Genomic DNA, 21,285 nt, shown 5'->3' on the forward strand with positions numbered 1-21,285 from the left:
TATTTGTTTAACTTGCTTTTTGAGATCAGTGGCCTTTGACCCTCATGGCTTTCCCAACCCCTTTCCCCTTTTCTCCCTCTCTTGTTTTGGAGTTGGTTGAGGAGAATAAGCTTCATCAGAAATATTCGGCAGATTGAAATGTTCTTGTGCCCAAATTAACAATCCAGCCCTTTGAACATCCTACGCTACCAGAGAGCATAACACAAGAAAGAGGTAAGAAGTTTCAGATATTTATTATGCAAAGAAAACAGGACACAATGGTAGAAGTATGCAATTATTTTCACTAGAAAATAGGGATTGGTTAACAGAATGGGGGGAAATATAATTTTCCACATTCTTTCACAACATTTATTGTGTTTTATTCGCATTAAAGGTTTTCAATGAGAAATCTCAGAATCTTCTTATGGAACCACTTCCAAGTGAAATAGCAGCCTCCTCCGGTAACAGCTTTTAGGGAAACATTAAATGGCCACAAATGGTCAGTTATCTAGCTTATTGTTAGATTTTTCTCCAGAATCATTTAAATGTTCAACCTTTGGGGCTGTTTTTAAAAAGAAGAATGTTGGGGAGGTGCTTGCTATAAATCAAGAGGTGGTGAGTTTTAGTGCCACCTTAGGCATGAAAGTCCCTCTGCTCAACCCACCTCACAGGATTGTTGTTGCAGAGAAAATGGGAGAAAGGAGTATTAGGTATGTTCATTACTTAAATTAATTTACTGAGTTACTTAACTCAAATTAATAAAGGCAGGACAAAAAAGGCTAAGTCTAAGATTTTTTTTCTGATCTAGAACTATCAGAAAAAAAACATCAGACTTAGCCTTTTTTGGCTCAAGACAGTTTAATGGAATCTGATATGGTAAATAATAGGGCAGTCAAATGAATGTTTTTCTTCACAGACATCAACTTTAATGCTTTTTCAAGGAAGGTTAGATAAGTGTATACAAATTAGGCTCTATATCCTTAATAATCACAATAATATAGACTGCAAGTTGCTGAGGAAACCATGGCAGGAGATGGCTATTGTTTGTGATTGATTTTTATATAGCTAACCAAATATCTAATAAATGTATCTCATACCAAAATATCCTCTTTATAAGCAGTTGAACATCCTATAAAAATCAAAGATTCCATTTTATGTGGAAATTCCATTATTAAATTGCAGGTTAAAACAACATGCGGGATATATGCTAATTGTATTATTTTCCTTTTGGATCTGCTAGCTGAGATAATTTTTATGTTTTTCTATTTCAAAGTAGACAATCTCTTCATTTATATGAAGAGATTTGCATACTTGGTCAAGACTGTGGGCTGTGACTCCACTTACCCAACTCAAAGTAAAAGGAAATGTTGGGAATCTGTTGTAACTGTGCTTAGAAACCTATCCTTCATTCCTTCCTATTTCTCAAAGCAATCGCTAGGAAAACCGAATGCCAGGAAAATGCTATATTTCAGGGGAAATATGCATGTATCTCTTACTTTGGGTGTTTCAATGAAAAGTAGTGTTAGCTTTGTGTCAACCATTCATACCACTCCTCCAAATGGTTCACCACCACACTTTAATGTAAAATGGTCTTGACTTGACAAAAAATACATATTGTAATATACAGTCCCAAATGTTACTTTCTCTTGATTACAGGAAGATGCAGTTCCTGATACTGTTTTTCTTCTGTTTGTGCTTTATTGGCACCACAAAGCCCTACTCAGTCCAAGACATATGTACTGCCAAGCCAAAGGATATCCCTGTAAATCCAGTCTGCATTTATCGTAACCCTGAAAAAAAGTTGCAAGAGGAGGCAGATCAAGACAGAATTCCAACTTCTACCAACCCTCGTGTCTGGGAGTTGTCCAAGGCTAATTCCCATTTTGCTGTCCTGTTATATAAGAATTTAACCAATGGCAGGGATGAAAATGAAAACTTCTTTATGTCACCAATCAGTATTTCCACCGCCTTTGCCATGACCAAGTTGGGTGCTTGTGGCAGAACACTTCAGCAGCTAATGACGGTAAATCTCAGGTTAGGATTCTGGTCAGTTCCTTGGTGATTAGGTTGGATTTAGCTACTCCTGCAAAGATCATCCTTAAAATATTTTTTAAGAAAAATAGATATCTATCAAGCAGGTACAGAAGTTGGTGATAAATCAATGGATTACCACACTATCTGGAGAAAGCCTGATGTTTATGGGAACTTGGGAGGGGTGATTTTCACGAGGGAATAGATACAGCCACAAAGCACTCTTTCGAGAGGTTCAAGGCCATCACATGTCTACCACCTGGGTGAAAGCTGAGGGAATTGCCATGCTGGCACAACCTGAGTGGCAACATGACATGTTTGTGGGTGGGGAGCAAGGGATGTGAACTTTCAACTGGGCGGGAAGCTCAGATTCGGGTTCCCTAGTGTAGGTACCAGGATGGCTCCGGAATTAAATTGGAACTTTGAGGAAAACCTTGACTTTGATTTAAATTTGGATGTTACCTGGAACCTTGACAATGTCATTATGAAGGAAGTGTATTGCAGGCACTGTATATAAGATACTTTCGGCAATCATCTCCTTAAAATCCATGGATACTAGAATCGTTATGCACTAAATAATACATGTGCATGTACACACTCAGATTCTAAAAATCTAAATTAAAAACCTTTAATTGGTCAAAATGAAGGCAGCTTCATTGCTGTGGATCAGCCCAGCTTACTGAATTTTGAAAGCCATGTTTCTATGTACTTTGCACTGAAAACATTTTTGAATAAGGGTTCCCTCCAGACATTCAAATATTTTGGGGGGGCTGAGATTTCAAAGTCAAATAAAAAATTGTTATTAAGCATAAATCCAATCATTCTTTGCACAATTAATTTTCTAGGCTTCTTAAATAAGTAAAAGTAAATTTTCTTAAATACCTGAAATCATTACAATGTTAACTTTCCTCTGTCCTCCAAATGTGCCTCAAATGTGCCATGTTAATCTGGCATCACACTCTCCAATTCCAATATTCTAACTGAAAATGGGCAGGCCACCAAGTGGCATTTCTAGGCAGGGCCACTTCTTCCACTAGCTGAACTGCTTTCCAATTTCTTTCTCCTTGGTTTCTTTTTAAAGGTTTTTCAGTTTGATACCATTTCAGAAAAAACATCTGATCAAATCCACTTCTTCTTTGCCAAACTGAACTGTCGACTGTACAAAAAAGTCAACAAATCCTCCGAGTTGGTGTCAGCCAATCGCCTTTTTGGGGAAAAATCTCTCAAATTCAATGAAACCTATCAGAACATTAGTGAGGTGGTTTATGGAGCTAAACTTTGGCCTTTGAATTTCAAGGTGAGCTAAGCACAAAATATAATAGGGTAATGCTGCAAGTAGTTGAATATCATCTGTAAGCCTCAGAATCCTGTAATGGCCCTGAAAACCTTGGTGTGGCTCTGTGACTTTTTAAAAGCACCCTTGATTGTTGACTGAATGCTGCTGTGGGTGAACGCAACATAACATTTTCTGTTGTACTTTGGCTTTTGGCCTGGTGATGCCTCAACCTTTGAATACTATTGATTTCACTGTCTTTGTCTTACCCCACACTTCTTGGTTCACCACCCAGCCAGAAAAAAAGCTTCCAAAGAATTCAAACCTTTATACACTCTGTTATGAGAGTTTTGTTGCCTTTGTGTGTGCAAATTTTTGTATAGTCAGCATCACTTTTCTCCCCAATCCATATACATACTGTATGCTTCTTGGATACACATGTCTTAAAATGCTAACACTAATAATATATTGAAGTTATAATCAGTGTTGCAAACATGACGTTACCTCCTGGCTTGGCAAAAATGATTCGGTAATATTTGAATATTTCTCCAGTGATGATCCAACAATATAAATGCTATACCATCCTGTCTTGCAGGTGGATTAGCATGCCAATAATCTTTTCTAATTCTGAGTTTATCTGGACTAGTTGAGAAAAATTAAGAAATAAAAGAAAAGAAAAGAACTAGTACAGCCAGTTTTGATGCTGTCATTCTCCATTCAAGAGAGCAATTGTTCTGGCTATGATCCTACTGATTGTAGCATCCAAGTATAGTCTTGTTGCTTAGTTATTGCACTATGAAATTCTTTTTAATTTGCAAGGTTAGCCATGAGGTTGTATTAAATATGAGGTAGCTTTGATTTCTTTTAAATAGTTTAATTCAATCTTTAATACCATATAACCCCTAGAATTCCCCAATTGGCATTCCGGCTGGAGAATTCTGAGATCCAGGTTCACCTATCTTAAAATTCCCAAGCTTGAGGAACACTGCTGTGAGAAATGAGCTGATAATAACATGGGGAACTCAATTGAGGGGAGAGAATCTCCAAATGGCCATTAATATTTTATATTAATAACATTTAATGGCTTTCATTGTCTCTTGTATTCATTGTATTTCTTGTGTGTCCAATCATACTTGGCCAATAAAGTATTCTATTCTGTGCTGTGCTGTTCTGTTCTATCCTATTCTTATAAATATCTCATTGATATGTTAGTTTTGTATGCTATAATTTTCCTAGAGCAATGATGGCGAATCTATGGCATGGATGCCACAGGTGGCATGCGGAGCCATATCTTCTGTCACACGAGCTGTTGCCCTAGCTCAGCTCCAACATGCAAGTGTGCTTTGGCCAGCTAATTTTTGGCTTGCACAGAGGCTTGTGAGGGCGTTTTTGGCTTCCAGAGCCTCCCGGGGGAATGGGGGAAGGGATTTTTACCTTCCCCCGGCTCCAGAGAAGTCTTTGAAGCCTGGGAAGGGTGAAACATGAGCCTACTAGGCGCACCAGAAGTTGGGAAACAGGCTCTTTTCAGCCTCCAGAGGGTGGAGGAAGCTGTTTTTGCACTCCCCAAGCATTGAATTATAGGTGTGGGCACATACGCTCTTTCGGCACCCAAGGAAAAAAAGATTCTCGATCACTGTCCTAGAGTCACTGGAATAAAGTGTATTCAAATAGATAGACAATATATAAAATAAAAAAGCTAATTTTTTATTGTGTTTCCATTTCAGGAGAAGCCAGAATTATCCAGAGCAATCATCAATGATTGGGTGGCAAATAAAACTGAGAAGCGTATAACAAATGTGATCCCAGAAGGAGTCATCAATCAATTAACCGTTATGATACTAGTCAACACAATTTACTTCAAGGTATGGAAAATAAACCTTAAAACTGAAACTTGCAGATTTTTCTGAAAAGCTCCACTTTAAAATAATTTGGTTAACTTGACTTATTTTTGGGGTGGGGTGGGGGTGAGGTGGTATTCATTTTTTCTTTTTTTCTTCCACATCTTACAGAAATAGAAATTCACATACTTTCAAATTGGAATAATATACAATATAATATCAATTGCCAAATTCTTAATCAAAATTCTTAATTGTTTGTCTGTTTTGTCATTCACAGTGTGATAATCTTCCCTATTCTATATATCTTCCAATCTCATACTCAGTGTAATAATCTTCCCTGATCTACTTAATTTCAGTCATTCCCAGTGTAATACTCTTCTCTACTCTATATTATATAGTATATATTGTAGAGTATATGCATACTATAGTACTGTATATAAATACTATACAATAATATATATTGTATAGTATGTATATATGTATATATGAAAACAAATGTGTATATATATATACTGTATATATATATATATATACTATATATATTAATATACTCCAGCACAATTCTTAGCTCAGTTCCTCCCGCTCCAGCACATTTCTTAGTTCCTCTCTCCAGGTGACTTCAAGCTTACTTTTAAATCCTTTTGTTGCGATGTCGGCTCAGTTTCATCGGCTTAGGCACAGCAGCCAGAGACAAGCTGGTTCGTCTGATGGGGTATGCCAACCCCAAACCAGACCCCCAGTAGCATTCCAAGCATTGCCGCCCCTTTAGGGAGGATCCGTCTTGGTTCCATTGGAACCAAAGCCCCCTGGGCAGCGGGGATTTGAAGTTTCCCCATGGGCGAAGGGAAACTCCATGCCACCGGTGACATTGATTCCATTCCTGTCCCCGGCTAACTTTGAATTCAAATTGCAACCCACATTTTTTCAAGTTAAGACAAGCAAGAAGAACAAAGCTCACCTGATTTGATAAGTGCAATCTTTAGACCAGTTTACTTATTTCTAAAGGATGCTCCTCCTTCAATGAAAAAATGAAAAGGAAATGAATGAAAAAAAGGAGGAAGCTTGTCTGACGTCTTCAATTTATTTAAATGCCTTTGTTTAACTCCAACACTATGTACAGAAGATTGAATGCCTTTTGGCACAGTACCTTTTTGTAAAATGTAGTCAATTCTTTCATTGCTTAATTTTAAATTCTAAATTTTTCACAATTACATTTTACATCAAATTCTTTTATTATCATCTCTTCAGAATGAGTGTTGTATGATTGGTTTGACAGATTTTCCTTTTTTAATTAAATTAAATGGTTGTTTTAATGTAGTATTAATTATGAATTAATTAATTGGATTCATTTTATTGTTTTGTTTCTTGCATATGCTGTGAGCAGCCCCGAGTCCTCAGAGAGGGGTGGCATGCAAATCCAATTAAATAAATAAATAAAATAAATGTGATAAGATGGAAGCGCTCCAGGTCAGCTGCCAAAGACTTCCTCTCTAAAACCCTGTTATAACTATCATCAGGTCAAGAACCCCTGATGACCACAGACCTAATGCCTCCTGTGCAATTACAGTATTATTATTTCTTTTTCTGAATCTGGAGGAAATTAAGAAATATCAGTCTTAAGGCAGTGTGTAACAGAAAGAAGAACAATCATGCCTGGTTCTCAGTCTACAGGTTTTAGAACATCCTCAAGCTTTCACTTTTTCAGGATGCCTGGCCAGCAGCTAATGACTGGAATATTAGAAACATACTAATAAAATTTCCTATTGGTTCCAGCAACTATTGCAAGATTTTATATTGTGCAAGGAAACAAGCTGGCACCAGCATAGCTTCAAATTTAAAGTTAATGTCATGTTCCAGCAGACAAGAAATCCAGACAAAATTAATTGGATATTTTTTATCTTACAATCTGGAAACCCAGCACAGAATGACAAACAGTAAGGAAAACAAAGTCAGTGCTACTGTGGTGTAACCCTCCACCATTAAATGCCCCTCACCCCACCCCACCCTGGTTCCATCCCCTGTGCCCTGCTCCAATTACCACCCCTCACACACTGCCTCTTTACCAGCATCCTTGGAGCTGCTTTTGGCATGCCAGGCTACCTGTGCTTGCACACACACACTGCTGCCCATCTGGTCTGCTGCACATTAGCTGTTTATGAAGCCCGCAGCCCGGCTGGCCTTTTCCGGGTTCCATAGCTTCAGCAGGCTTGTCAGGGCTGTGCCCACCCTCCCCACAGTTCAGGAGAGGCCCTGTGGTGTGTATGCCTGATGCGCGGCTCAGTTGTGCAGCTTGTGGGCTGTCGGTGGGCATGAGTTTTAGTGGGCGAGGATGTGCGTCCCAGTTGACCCATCGAAATGGCAATCTCTGCATAGCAGGCGACCCGGGGACTGACAGTTAACCTTTCCCCCTTTCCATGTCAAAATATTTGCAACCTACTAAACTTCTATCTCCCAAATACCAATAAAATGTGCTTAGACCCTGCTTCCTAGTGGCTTTCTCCTTCCCTATTTTACTGTTTGTCAAAAAAGGTAGTGAAAGGACATGTATCTGTTTCTGCTTCTCCCCTTCTCCAGTGTCTAGTGGGATTACATTTTGTTTATGTTGTGAACATTTTCAAGAGATGTGTAACTCAATGTATCTAACATGGATTGGGTTGTATATTCCACTTTCCTATTCTCATAGTGGAATAGATTTTCCTTACAAATTTTCAATTAATTTTGTGGAAATCTGGATCCATTATAAGAAAATAAATGCACAGTTCTATAAAATATTTGTTCAGATCACATTTGTTCAACTAACACTTGAAGGTTTAAGAACAATAGTTTGAGGCGAGGTTGGTGTACTGCCCTAACCCATTCAATTTCTGGCTGATGATTGTGTTTTCTGTCACTATGTTAATTTAGGGTCACTGGAAATCCAAATTCCCTCTTGAAAATACAAAGGTGGAGCCTTTTTTTAGAGTCACCGCTGAACCCTGTCAGGTGCCCACAATGTACCAAGAAATGACATTCCGTCATGCTTCCATCGCAAGTGCCAAAGTCCAGGTGTTGGAGCTTCCTTACCAAGGGGATGATATTACAATGGCCCTTATCCTACCTTATCTGAACACACCATTGGCCCAAGTGGAGCAGCAGCTGACTGCAGAGAAGCTGGAAAGCTGGTTCCGTGCCTTGAGACATGTCTCTCTCTCAGTGCATTTGCCCCGTTTCAAGATAGAAAGCAGCTTCAGCCTGAAGGAGAAACTTCAAGAAATGGGATTAAGGGATCTTTTCAGCCCTGACCAGGCCAGTCTGCCAGGTCAGTTGGGATGTGCTTTAATGGGGAGCAACCATTATTTTGATGAATTTAGTAAAAAAATTATATTGCAGTCCCTCTCATCTATGGACCAGAATTCCCTCTTCAATATACAGTACTGTACTTTCCTACATGCATTGTGGGGGGAAAGGCTTTCCGTTTTAGTTCAAATAACCTTTTTGAAATGGCATTATAGCCCATGCCAAGGAGACTGGTAACATGCTATTTGATTAATCTGTTTTATTTAAAAGATGTCATGAGCTAACTTGTTTCCTCCAAAATAAGACACCCCCTGATAATAAGCCTAATCGGGCTTTTGAGTGCATAGCAATAAGGCCAAGCGCTTATTTCAGGATTCAAAAAAATATAAGACAGGGTTTTGTTTTCAGGGAAACATGGTATAGCTGATGTCTAGGGAATGAAGCTATGCTTTTTTATGGGTTAGTCAGAAAATGTGCTACTAGGTTCCTAATACTCCAGATAATTCAGAATGTTCATGCTATTTTGTTTAATATCTTGAAGAAGACTAAGGGTGGGAAAAATACTCTGGATGGTTGAAATAAGGACATCTCCTATTCCTGGATCAGAGACCCATGATTAGCAATGTGCTTAGTTCCTCTTCCTTGCAGATGCACAAGGATCTGATGGTTATTTGTAAGAATATCACACAAATGTACACAAATTTATCCCTCAGACTTTAACTATTATTTTAGCATACACCTATTTTCTAGTTTTAGATGAAGGGTGAGAAATGTGGATCTCCAGATATTGCTGAATTATAACTCCCACTGTTCCTTACTATAGCTCAAACTGGTTGGTGCTGTTGAGAATTGTTATTTTTCGACAATACCTGAAAAACAACCAGAAAAACAACCAAAGATCTCCTGCTGTTAACCATTAACTTGTAGTATGAATTGCAAGTCTCTTCTCTTGTAAAATGATTTTGCTGATTACCTTCCACAAATTCTTCACAGCCAGACAATACTGAAACAAATATGCCTGCCATTTTATCACAAAGCTTCATCGCACTTAGAGGTCCACTCTCTCCCATCGAAGCCAAGCACCGAGAAAGTGCATTCACTATGCAGCACCCCCAGAATGGTTTAACTCTGGACTCTTGACCTTGGGTGGGACAGAATACCTAAAAATATTTATAGTGTCTTTTATTCCAAATAAAACGATTGGCTTCTGCAGACCATCAGCTTTAGACCCCTAGATCATTATTAACTTCTGTGCCTTTTTGGTTTCTCCCACAAGAAAATTCACTCTCCCCCCCCCCCCCCTTTACACTGTTGTCCTTTTTAGGCATTGTTGAAGATCCCCAAGCGGGCCTCTATGTTTCTGACGCATTTCACAAAGCCTTCCTTGAGGTGAGTCAGCTTTCCTTCTTTGTTTCCATTCTACTTTGTTCTCTTTCCTAAATTACCGGTAAGCTTCAGCTCTTGAATAAATCTACAGTATTTGTTAGCTGAACCTAAAAGGCAAATCATTCTGGATCACCCTTGCACCACAGTAGAAATTGGTACAGGCAGGATCTATTTAAAGGAAGTGAAATATTTTCAAGGGAAATTATTTTATAAATTCTGTCCGTTTAAATCGTTTTCATTGTTTTCCTCCATGCAACATTGTGAGAAATGCTAGGCAGAGAGAATGGTTTTGGGAGGGTTTCATGATTGAGTTGCAGTTAAATCCAGATGCCCTTTCAGATGAAAAATCTCCTTTGGGGGTATCGAGAGTCAGTTTGGTTTAGTGGTTTATTACCAGGGTAATAGTTGGAAACCGTGAGTTCTAGTCCTGCCTTAGCCAATGAAAGTCAGCTGGATGTCTTTCAGCTCTCAGCAAAACTCACCTCACAGGGTTGTTATGGGGAAAATAGGAGGAAGATATGTTGGGTATGTTTGCTGCCTTGAGTTATTTGTAAAAATAACAAAGGCAGGAAGAAAACAAACAAAGCCTCCTCATCTAACTGTTGCCACTTGTTTAGTTGGATGGAAAATCTTCCTAGACAAACAGTCTTGCTAGTCCAGTGATTTTCAACCTTTTTTGAGCCGTGGCACATTTTTTACATTTACAAAACCATGGGGCACATTGAGTGGGTATGGGGGGGCGGCTAAAAAAAGTTTGGACAAAAAAATTCTCTCTCTCTCTCTTCCTCCCTTTCGCTCTATTTCTCTCTCCCTCCCTCCCTCTCTCTCCTTCCCTCTTTCTTTCTCTCTTCCTTCCTTCCTTTTTTGCTCTTTCTCTCTCCGTCCCTACCTCCCTATGTCTTTCGCTCTCTCTTTCTTTCTCTTTCTCTCTTGTTCTCTTTCTCTCTTCCTGTCTTTCTTTCTCTCTTTCGTTCTCTCTTTTTCCCTCTTTTGCTTTCTCTCTCTTTCTTTCTCTCTGTTTTCTTTCTCTCTCTCTCTTGCTTGCTTTCTCTCTCTCTCTCTCTCTTTCTTTCTCTCTTTTTCTCTCTCTCTCTCTCTCTTGCTTTCTCTCTCTTTCTCTTTCTTTCTCTCTCTCTCTCTTGTTTTCTTTCTCTCTCTGAGCTTCGTGGCACACCTGACCATGTCTCACGGCACACTAGTGTGCCGCGGCACACTGGTTGAAAAACACTGTGCTAGTCAACCTGTTTGGTTCCATCCACATCCTGAGATTATGCATCATAATATCAGCTACTCTCACTTAGCAGCTTCATGTAGACATTAAAGATGAGGCAAGAAGGGATGGGCCTCTGGGGGGGCTCCACAGAACACTGTGCTCACTGCTTCTCCATTCTTCCTGTTTGACTGGAAGCTTTGAAGCCATACAGTACAGTAGAACCTTTGGTCACACGGCCATAATCCATCCCATAACTTTAGTCACAAAACCGTTTGGCTGTAACCGTAACCTAATTTTAGAAATTTGGCATTTGCAAAAAAGAAAAAATGGTGTGGAAGGGAGAATTTGCTAGCGGGGGGGGGATTTTTTGGGGGGTTGGAACGCTATTTGGTTGTGGTCAGAAGCGTTTGTAACCAGAGATTGTACTGTACTGAAAAGAACAAGATAAAAGAATGACTGCATGCTCTGCTGGATGAAAGGAAAGAAGAGACAGATCTCTGACTACCTCACTGATCTCTTAGTAGAAACACTTTGAAATGAGATTAATGTTTACTGTGAATTAAATGACTAAAATAGGCAACTTTTGGGAACGGACAGCAAGGGGAAGGAAGTAACATTACTGTGTGTATTATAACATGCAATCCAATTCCATTGCTTTCATATTTGCATTAGACATTGTAACACAAAGACAAAAGGATGCCACTTGGGTTGTGATGTTGTGATGCATATTTTGTCATTTTAACATCATCGTGGAGATCTTTAAACTGATAATAGGAAGAAATTTTTAAAAAGATCAAATGACTTTATTGCATTTGAAGTCTTCTGTAAAAAATATTTTTGATCTTAGCTTTTTGGCAAACCTAATTTACCTCTTCTACTTTAGAACAGGATAGCAAGGAACCTTAGGACAGTGTTTCCCAACCTTGGCAAGTTGAAGATATTTGGACTTCAACTCCCAGAATTCCCCAGCCAGCTGGCTGGGGAATTCTGGGAGTTGAAGTCCAGATATCTTCAGCTTGCCAAGGTTGGGAAACACTGCCTTAGGACATGGAGTGACAAAGACAGGGGTGGGTTCTAACTTACCTCTCTTGACAGTTTGCTTTCTCCCATGTGGTGTGGGGTCTGCATGTGCAAAGCATGCGTGCGCATGCACAGTGCCAAAAATTCATTTTTTTAAAATAAAAAATGCAAAAACAAGATGGCGAGGCATGCACAGTGCCAGAAACTTGGCTTCGGCACATGCACAGAAGGAAAAAAACCCAGAAAAAATATTCAATAAAAATAAAAAAAATTAAAAGCTGGTGATATCATTGGGACATCACCAGTTACCATATTTTTTGGTGTATAAGACACACTCTGTATAAGACGCTCCTAGATTTTAGGGGAGGAAAACAAGGAAAAAAGTATTCTGAACCAAATAGTATAGTATTATATTGTTTAATAAAATACCAGTGCAGCAGAATACTTTTTGCAACCATGTATACTTTTTACAAACTTCAAACTTGACAGCTTCAAGACTTGTGGATTTCAGAATTGAAGTCCACAAGCCTTAAACTTGCCTGTTTTAAAGACCTTTACACTCCTAACCCCTAACACAGGGGTCTTCAAACTTGACAGCTTCAAGACTTGTTGATTTCAACACCCACAATTTCTCTACCAGTCATGCTATTAGGGGAATGGGAGTTAAACATGCCAGGTTTGAAGACCCTTGCACCCCTAACACAGGTCTTCAAACCTGTCAGGTGGCTTGCTTCAGGAAGTGGAGGTGGTGGCAGCGCTTTATCCAGCAGCATCTTGTGGAAGGGGGGAAAAAAGGGCAAATGTCGCTCCAGTCCCTTCAGTGCAGAACGAACGGAAGGGCAATTCCTTTCCCCTTCTCCCCTCATCCTGAGTGCAGAAGGAAGGCAAATTCCTTTCCCTTCCCCCCTCACCCCACCCAAGCATGTCCTTTCTGGGGTGTGGGCGTGCGGCTTGAGTCGCTCAGTTTGGCTGGGTCCCTTGACTTTGTGGCGCTGAGGCCACCTCCGTTTTGGAAATGGGGGGTAAGGAGGGTCCCTCTGGGCGCATCAATGGGGTGGGTTGGTGCAACTCTTGACAAGGGAGGTTTTCCAAACCAGAGTCTGGCAGCTGATGACCGGGGAAGCCCGCCCGGGTTCAATTCTTAGCCTAGCAGTCAGTGAAAGCTCTGCTGGGTAGAAAAGGGCACTTTCTATCGCAGTAGGGAAAGGAGAACCAGAGTCCCCACTGGTGGAAACGGGGAAGGTTTGTCTTCTTTTGTACTTGTTTAGTACTGTTTCTCATTCTCTTTGAAGATCCCCTGCCACCGCAGGAATACAGGAAAGCTGCTACCGCGGCTGCTAATCCTAATTTGGCAGTAAATTCCTCACCCCTCTCTTCCCTTTTCAAAGTTGTATGACTCAAATGAAAAACGAGTAAAATACAGGGCTGAACCTGAAATATATACTGATCAGATGATTTTGTTGTATGACTCATTTTATCAGTTCAATCAATCAACCTTGCTTAAAGTAGCATAAGGTTAAAAGATATATATTGAAACAAAAGACATATTTTTAGACCCTGCTTGCATATATTGCAATAGCATTTTAGGGAAGAAGCCCTCCTAACCTAAAAGGAAATGTCTAAAGCTTTGATGTATGCATCTCTGTGGCAAAATAAACCAGGGATAGCTATAGTCAATGACCCTAACTATGAAGTATTGCAGCTCTAATTATGCTCTTAGGGGAATTTTTTTTGTATGGGGCTGTGTGTGTGTGTATGTGTGTAAATCCCCACAACTGTTTCTGTTTGGTCTCTGACGAATGTTCTTAATCCAGCATGCACATTTTATTTCATCAGGTAAATGAAGAAGGCAGTGAAGCAGCTGCTTCCACCACAGTTGTAATTTCCGGTCGCTCATTTCCTTTGAACAAAGTTGTCTTCAATGCCAACAGACCTTTTATAGTACTCATTAGGGAAGTGGCTATAAATTCCATCCTTTTCATGGGCAAAGTGGCTGATCCATGTTCCTAAAATCTCTGATTTGCTATACTCTTGTCTTCTTAAACTAATCAATCAGTTAAATAAAAGAAAAAAAAGATTAAACCAACATCCAACTCTTGGTTTGTTTGTTTATTTGTTTGTTTGTGTTGGAAGGAACCTTGTAGGTTATCTAGTCCAACCCCCTGCTCAAATAGGAGACCCTATACCACCCCAGACAAATGTCAGTCCAATCTCCCCTTGAAAGTTTCAAGTGTTGGAGCGCTCACAACCTTCGCAGACAAGCTGTCCCACTGATTGATCGCTCTCACCATCAGAAAGTTCCTTTATTTTAGGTTCCATTACAAGAAGCTTACAAGCTCGCTGCATTCAGACAATCAGAGGAATCAGAGTAAAGAGTTCAATATACGTGTGCATGTCCAGAAATGTACCTACTTACAAGAAGCAGAGTCCAGAGCACTTTCTCAATAAATCACACTGTCTCAAGAGTTCTTATCTAGATATTTAGGGGAACGTGTAGCATTAGAAATGATGAAATTATAACAAATATATGACTGATTCTCTAAATGAAATGTTAAGATGATAGTACTGTTTGAAGTTACAATGGCACTGGAAAAAATGACTTATGACCATTTTGTTCACTTATGACCGTTGCAGCATCCCTATGAGCATGTGATGAAAAATTCAGACCCTTGGTAACTGACTCACATTTATGATGGTTGCATTGTCCCTTGATCGTGTGTTCTCCTCTTGTGACTTTCTGACAAAAAAAATGCTTGTTGAAGAGCAGGTGGTGGTCGTGGCCAGGAGGGCCTTTGCACAAGTGTGGGTTGTGTGCCAGTTACGCCCTTTCCGTGACCAACAGTCCCTACTCAGTCACTTATGCCCTAGTCACTACCCATCTTGACTATTGCAATGCGCTCTACATGGGGATGCCTTGAAGAGCATCCGGAAGCTCCAGTTTGTGCAAAATGCAGTGGCCCACATGGTTTTGGGTAGATCCCAGTGTGCACATGTTTCCCACCTCTCCTGCAAGAGGAGCATTGGTTGCCAATTTGCGTCTGGGTGCAATTCAAGGTGCTGGCTGTCACCTTTAAAGCCCTTCATGGCTTGGCACCAGGTTTTCTGAGGGGACATCTCTTGTCGGTCACATCTACCCAACCCATCAGAGCGGGGAGCCAGGGAATGTTGCAAGTCCCATTCCTGAGATACATCTGGTGGGACGCAATGCCAGTTTTTCCCAGTTTTATGTTGACCCATATAGAATCTAGGAGGTTTTTGTCCTTGGTTTTATGTATTATATTTCTGTAGAATTGTAGTGATCTTTATAATGCAACACCACCTCCTCTTGTGTTAGGTTTTTTCTTTTGAATACATGTATTACATGTAACTCATACTGATGAGTTACAGTAGATCATGAGGTATTATCATCTTCTAAAGATAAAACAAGGACAGAAACATGCCAAAAAGTTTATTACTTGGGGGAAAAAACAGTAAGAAACTTCTACAAATGAAAAATGAATATTTGCTAGAATCTTAAAGGTGAATTTTATCTGTTAAAAGAAAGCATCAGAGGTGGGATTCTACCAGTTCTAACAGATTCTCTAGAACCTGTTGTTAACTTTTTAAGCAGTTTGTAGAATTGGTTGTTAGAAGAAAACTCCATCTGCTTTTTTCCACTTTACAGGGGTAGTCCTGTAAGGTATTACAACATTCTGATGTTGTTTTTATAGCCTAATCCTTACTCCCCTGCTTTCAGAAATTGCCTAGTTAACCCTTAATACATTGTTAGCAGTACACCTAGACTTATTGTCTCCAGAGGGTTTTTTTTTCCTTTGCTGGTACTTTTTTGAAACCCACCACTGGTCAGTATCAGTGTTCCCTCTAATTTTTTGGGGGGTGGGTGGAAAAGTATAGTGTCTGAGCGGCAGTCCCTTCGGGACTGGGCGGCACAGAAATATTAAATAAACAAACAAACAAACAAACAAACAAACAAACAATTAAAAAACCCACCCTGTTTTGCCTCAGAGAATTTCAAAATAAAATACTGTACTGTGTGTCTATAACAGTGAGCTCATAATAGGGCAACTCTATCAATATCAAAATGCCACTTAAATAGTTGAGCTAGTTTCAAACTAGATTTTGATTTTCTTTCTCTCTTCCTTACTCCCATTCTTTTTCTTTCTCTTTTCCTTCCTCTCTTTTTTCTATCTGTTTCTCTCTCTTCCTTCCTTTCTTCCTCTCTCTCTCCTTCCCTCTCACTGTTTCCCTCTCGGCTTCTGGGCAGGTTTGGAAAACTCTGAGTTGAGGATGATTTTTAAGTGAGCAATTGCTCACTGCTCAGCTTAGAGGGAACTATGGTCAGTATGTAAAACTGCAGTGAAATTAAAAAAAAAACTCCATCTTTGAGTATTAAACCATTTAATTTTCAAACCACTCACATGCATAACATTTCTTTTATACAGTGTTAAAGAGGAAAATGCATTTGTTTTAAAATACAAACAGAGGTTCAAGTATACAGTTATAGAAATTTTCAGAATTCTAACCAAGTTGCTAACTTCTCATTCACATTTTAAAGCTGTTTGATAAGAGCTTTTTTTGTTGCTAAACTGCTTTAAAAGGAGTTTTATGCAAGTCTTTATCTTCACTATTATATTTTGTCATCTTCTACCTACATCAAAAGGAACACCTACAAAATCATTACCATCTAGCTTCCCTTTTATTCTCCCTCCATGTGCTTAAGGATCAGCGGGACAATAAGAGGGTGCATGAGCTTGGAAAATGAGGATCAAAAATAAATTGGGCAGTTATGCTGTCAATCATTTGCAAACAGCTGGCTTCCTTTTCAGCCCACTGCAAAAGAATACATTGATTTTGGTCATTCAAAACAATGAAAATCAACCCTAAATAATATACAGCAATACTCCAACAGGAAAGTAATTATTATCCATTTATTTCAGGTTCATGGAGGGCATCATATGGGGAACGGTTTGGTTTTAAAAAGGAAATCAGAAACAAAACCCACCTAGCAAAGAGAAGGAAAAATATATTTTAATGCTAAGAGTGAACAAGTATGGATGAGTGACAACAGCTCCCAACCCCCAAACAGACTTAAATCACTCTTTTCTCAAATTCTTACACACCCCATTAAAGCCAGGGCCACAACCTATTGCTCCCTTTATGAAAATTATCTAGTATCTGTGCAATCCAACCAATCCACTTTCATTTCCATATGATGTGGCCAAAAGATAGAATATTTTCTACAACGCAGTCAGTCAGGTTAGCAGAGCAACTGAACTCATACTGCCCAGTACAGGCCCAGCTTTCACTCAGCCACCATGAAAGCGCCACTCTCCCACTCCAATACAGTACAGTATGAATTTATTTGAGGCAGAGATATTTGCAAGAAAGTCTAAAACTTTCAATACAATCTAATCTGATGAAAATTCAGCCCATTTTATTGCTGCGAGTTCTGTATATGTTGCAAACCTTAGTAGTGTCTGTTGCATTTTCTTATAGCTCTGTAGCTTCCCAAATAGATGCAGAAACACAGCCCATTTCAATAAGCAAAAGCTATCCTATTTCACAAGAAACCATGCACGCCACCCTTCCAAATATTACATATCTGAATTTAATATGTGGGATGCAAACACAGCCTTTTGCTTTTATAGCTTTGAGGAGTGCAGAAGTACTGATAAAGAAAAGTGAGCATATATAATACTTTCACCTCCTGGGATGCAGAAGGAACTAGGCAGTCCAAAGTGTTAAAAAAATGTTTTCAACATGCACACATCTGCAAATTAAGCACCTCTTTTGAAAGCTGTTCTCACTTGTCTATCTATGCATAAATATGCACAGCAAGCAACACTTTGTTGGGACTCCCAGTGATGTGGTTGTGCATGCTCACAAACAGAGAGAGACAGCTGGGGATAGTCGTACAAGGGATGCAGAGCTGTTCAAACATTCAAGGAGGGGTCACTCATTTGTGCTACCATGTTTCCCCAAGCACATATCCCAGAAAATAAGCCCTCCCCCAAAATATTTAAACACATGTGCAGCCGGTCCCCTCCATTTCCTCTGGTTAGGGTTAAAGAGACAGAGCTGGAAATCAGGTAAGATGGCAAGAGGAGCCCAATCTTGTTCCATGTGCCTCAACATAATAAGACCTCCCCCAAAATAAGGCCAAGTGCTTAATTCGGGGTTCAAAGAAAAATATAAGACAGGGTCTTATTTTTGAAGAAACATGGTTGTTAGGGCTGCAAAAAACTCTATTCTAATCGCTTTGCACCAGGATAATCAGTGCTATCTATTTTCTACCTAAGACAATTCTCCTGTATATCATAGTTAACAATATCCATAGAATTTAAAGTGCTCGTGGGAAAAAGAAGGGACCAGGAGAAGTTAAAAAAACATACTTAAAGTGCCATACTACATTTAAAAGCTGACTTGTGAGAAATAATAGCAAAAAAGTATAATAATGAAATGGATTCTTGAAATAATGCAGACAATGCCTACTGCCTGTCAAGTGTGTGATGCTTTCTTTATCTTTATGTATCATGCATGTGCTAAGCTGCTAGCAGACTCCCCAAACATCTTGGGAGTTTGGGTTCACAGTGAGGTCAGGGATTGAGAGTTTCACTCATGTAGCATCTAGCATTGCTCACTGAGCATGCCTCTTATGGCTTGCTGCAGTGATTTTTTCTCAAAATTTACAGATTAATTACATAGTTTACAATCTAAAGCCTCATATGAGCTTTTCTTCCGGAAAAGCCTGGCCCAGATAATGTTGAGCATGGGAAGAAGAATTGGTATTTGTCAAGAGCCACAAGAGAGGGGGAACCAAAAATTCATTCTCAAATATTGTAAAACATATCCTCTTCCAAAAACACTGATAATCTGTCCATGGTGCATTTTATATTGTATATAAAACTCATAAAACACCAAGATACTTGTAGATACTTAATTCAACATACAGTGATTTGCAGTCAAGGTAGTAAAAAAAGCATAGTCCTTGAAAATCTATATTAGATATGCTTTGTCAAGAGCTATAAACAAGAATGTAGTTAGTTATATAAAAACTCAGTGGTAAAATAAATAGCACCAGACAAAGAGGCACGGAACTTTTTGCTGAAATTGCACAGCATTCTCTTCCTGAGCAGACTACAATTCCAATCCCCAGTGGCTGCAAGAGGAACAACACTAATTTCAATATTCTTTCAAGTTACATTTCCTGAGGGTAGGACATGTTATTCAACTAGACCACTGACATACAAGCCAGTACTACTACTGCTTCCCCAGTTAAATAGATCAATTTCAACTTCCTCTATAACAGTCTCTTCAATGTGTCACTTGTATTAAAAGGTGACTCCATGTACGTATAATGTAGAGGAGTGTCAAACTCAAGGGGTGCTTAGATCTGGCTTGTGCCCCCACCCCCACCCCCGGAAACAACAAAGGACCAACCTGCGGTTTCTCTGCCAGTGAAAACAGGGCTTGGGAGAGCTGCGTGAGGCATTCCCAGACTCCCATTTTTGCTGGCAGAAGTCTGTAGGAGGCCGTCGAAGCCAGAAACAGAGCTCACAAGAGCTGTACTTGTCCCTGCCAGATTCCGCTTTCACTGGCAGAGGGTTGCAGAATGCCAGCGCGGTCAGAAACAGAGCTCAGGAGCCTGTTTTCATTGGCAGAGTGCTCGGGACAACACAGGCACCCCCAAGACAAGTAACATTTAGCTGGCCATGCCCACCCAGGCAAGCCCCCACCCTGTGCCCCGAGATCAAACACAGCTCTGATGTGGCCCTCAATGAAATTGAGTTTGACACCCCTGATGTAGAGAAAAAGAACATATATTTAATTATTATGGATTATACCAAGAATAACTAGAAGTCACTAGTTTGATAGAAACAGAATGAGTTATAAATCACACACACACACACACACACACACTATCAGTTTTAAACAAACAGAAAATACCTTTTTTATGATCCCCATGTAGGATAAGTAGTCATAATTTGTTCTCATTTATCTCTTTCTTTGGGGCTTCTAGAGGAAATTTTCCACTCAGTTACCTTGTGCTTCTCTATTTCCTTTGAAGACCTTCCCATCTTTATTGTCAGTTGTGATTATTATTGATTTAGCAAACAGAATGCCATCTCCAAGTTTCATTCTAAAATGTAGTTCTATTAATGTACAAAATAATTGTTTCCATTATCGCAAAGAAAACATTATCACTACGTGCTGTAGTTTGTTCTAATACATGTAGGTTTGAATCGACATTCTTGAGATACTTAATTAATATTTTTCTAATAATAAAGTTAAAAAAATACACAATCTCCTTTGAGTTCTATTTCCCTACAAGCATGTTTCCATAATTCTCTTGGCATCAATATAGAAGTAGTTTGCCATTGCCTTCTTTCTGGTCTGGTCCACAGCTTTAGGAATCCTGATAATCTCCCATCCAAAGCACTAATTGGATCTCTTTCAAAACTGATCCTGCTTGGCTTTTTCAATATCTGCTAAATGACCATGGGCTGCCAGGCCGATAATCAAAAGAATTGCATTTGATGTACAGTATTTCAATAAAGAAACAACATTGTTGCCAGTGTATCCATTCACAACCTTAGTTCAGACAAAAGGAATGCAGTTTCTGTCATGTTTAATTTGATGGGAGGAAGCCAGCAGGAGCAAAATAAAAAGAGACAATCCTTTCTCAGCTTAATTTCCTAGCACAATGAGATAACACATATTTTCTATTTCCTATTTAGACAGATCTGTCCTATTATTTTGACTCTTCAATCACACAATTACGGTACATTCAAGTACAGCGGAAGAAAAGGAACTCTATAGAGTTTACTCAGCAATTAAAGCATGTTTTCCTAGCCTCAATTTCAGGTACCTCCTTAACCCAAAAGGCTTCCAAGGGACAACATGATGATTCACATTTAGTTTCCCCACTTTTCTCTACTGAATGTTAATTCATTAAATAAAGAGCAAGGCAGCTATTTGACATTATAGCCAATGTGGCTCATACAACTGATGTATGAGTGCAAGAAGCATAATATCCTACGGTAAAATTGGTAGTTTTCAATTCCCCCACCCACCCACTCAAGGATCCCTTTTGACACCAACTTGCTTACCGCAAATATTGGAGTGTGAAATTTATAGAATAGAGATTCAGACTGGAAGTACTCCTGTTGTACTTCCAGTCTGAAGGTTCCTTTCCACAACCAGGAATTCAGACTACATTTCTCCATGGTCTCCACAGTCTTTTCCCTTTATAGAATTTGGTAACTAAT

The 21,285-nt window shown here is 39.4% G+C and overlaps 1 protein-coding gene across 1 annotated transcript; it reads left to right on the top strand.

Annotated features, from left to right (window-relative positions):
* SERPINC1 (serpin family C member 1) lies at window positions 1–14,102 on the top strand. The gene is made up of 7 exons (XM_070746786.1): window positions 1–213; window positions 1,636–2,002; window positions 3,092–3,307; window positions 5,008–5,145; window positions 8,026–8,419; window positions 9,722–9,786; window positions 13,853–14,102. Exons 2-7 carry the CDS (start codon window positions 1,640–1,642, stop codon window positions 14,024–14,026), a joined length of 1,350 nt encoding a protein of 449 aa, XP_070602887.1. The 5' UTR covers window positions 1–213; window positions 1,636–1,639; the 3' UTR covers window positions 14,027–14,102.
* Window positions 14,103–21,285: the final 7,183 nt, after the last annotated feature.

This window comes from Erythrolamprus reginae, chromosome 3 (genome assembly GCF_031021105.1).
Source record: "Erythrolamprus reginae isolate rEryReg1 chromosome 3, rEryReg1.hap1, whole genome shotgun sequence".
Lineage (NCBI taxonomy): Eukaryota > Metazoa > Chordata > Lepidosauria > Squamata > Dipsadidae > Erythrolamprus > Erythrolamprus reginae.

Bases quoted from the DNA above. Each gene is read 5' to 3' on its own strand.
- SERPINC1 (XM_070746786.1), top strand. From the start codon at position 1,640: ATGCAGTTCCTGATACTGTTTTTCTTCTGTTTGTGCTTTATTGGCACC. The intron at 5,146-8,025 runs GTATGGAAAATA...ATGTTAATTTAG, and splicing joins TCAACACAATTTACTTCAAG to GGTCACTGGAAATCCAAATT. The intron at 8,420-9,721 runs GTCAGTTGGGAT...TGTCCTTTTTAG, and splicing joins TGACCAGGCCAGTCTGCCAG to GCATTGTTGAAGATCCCCAA.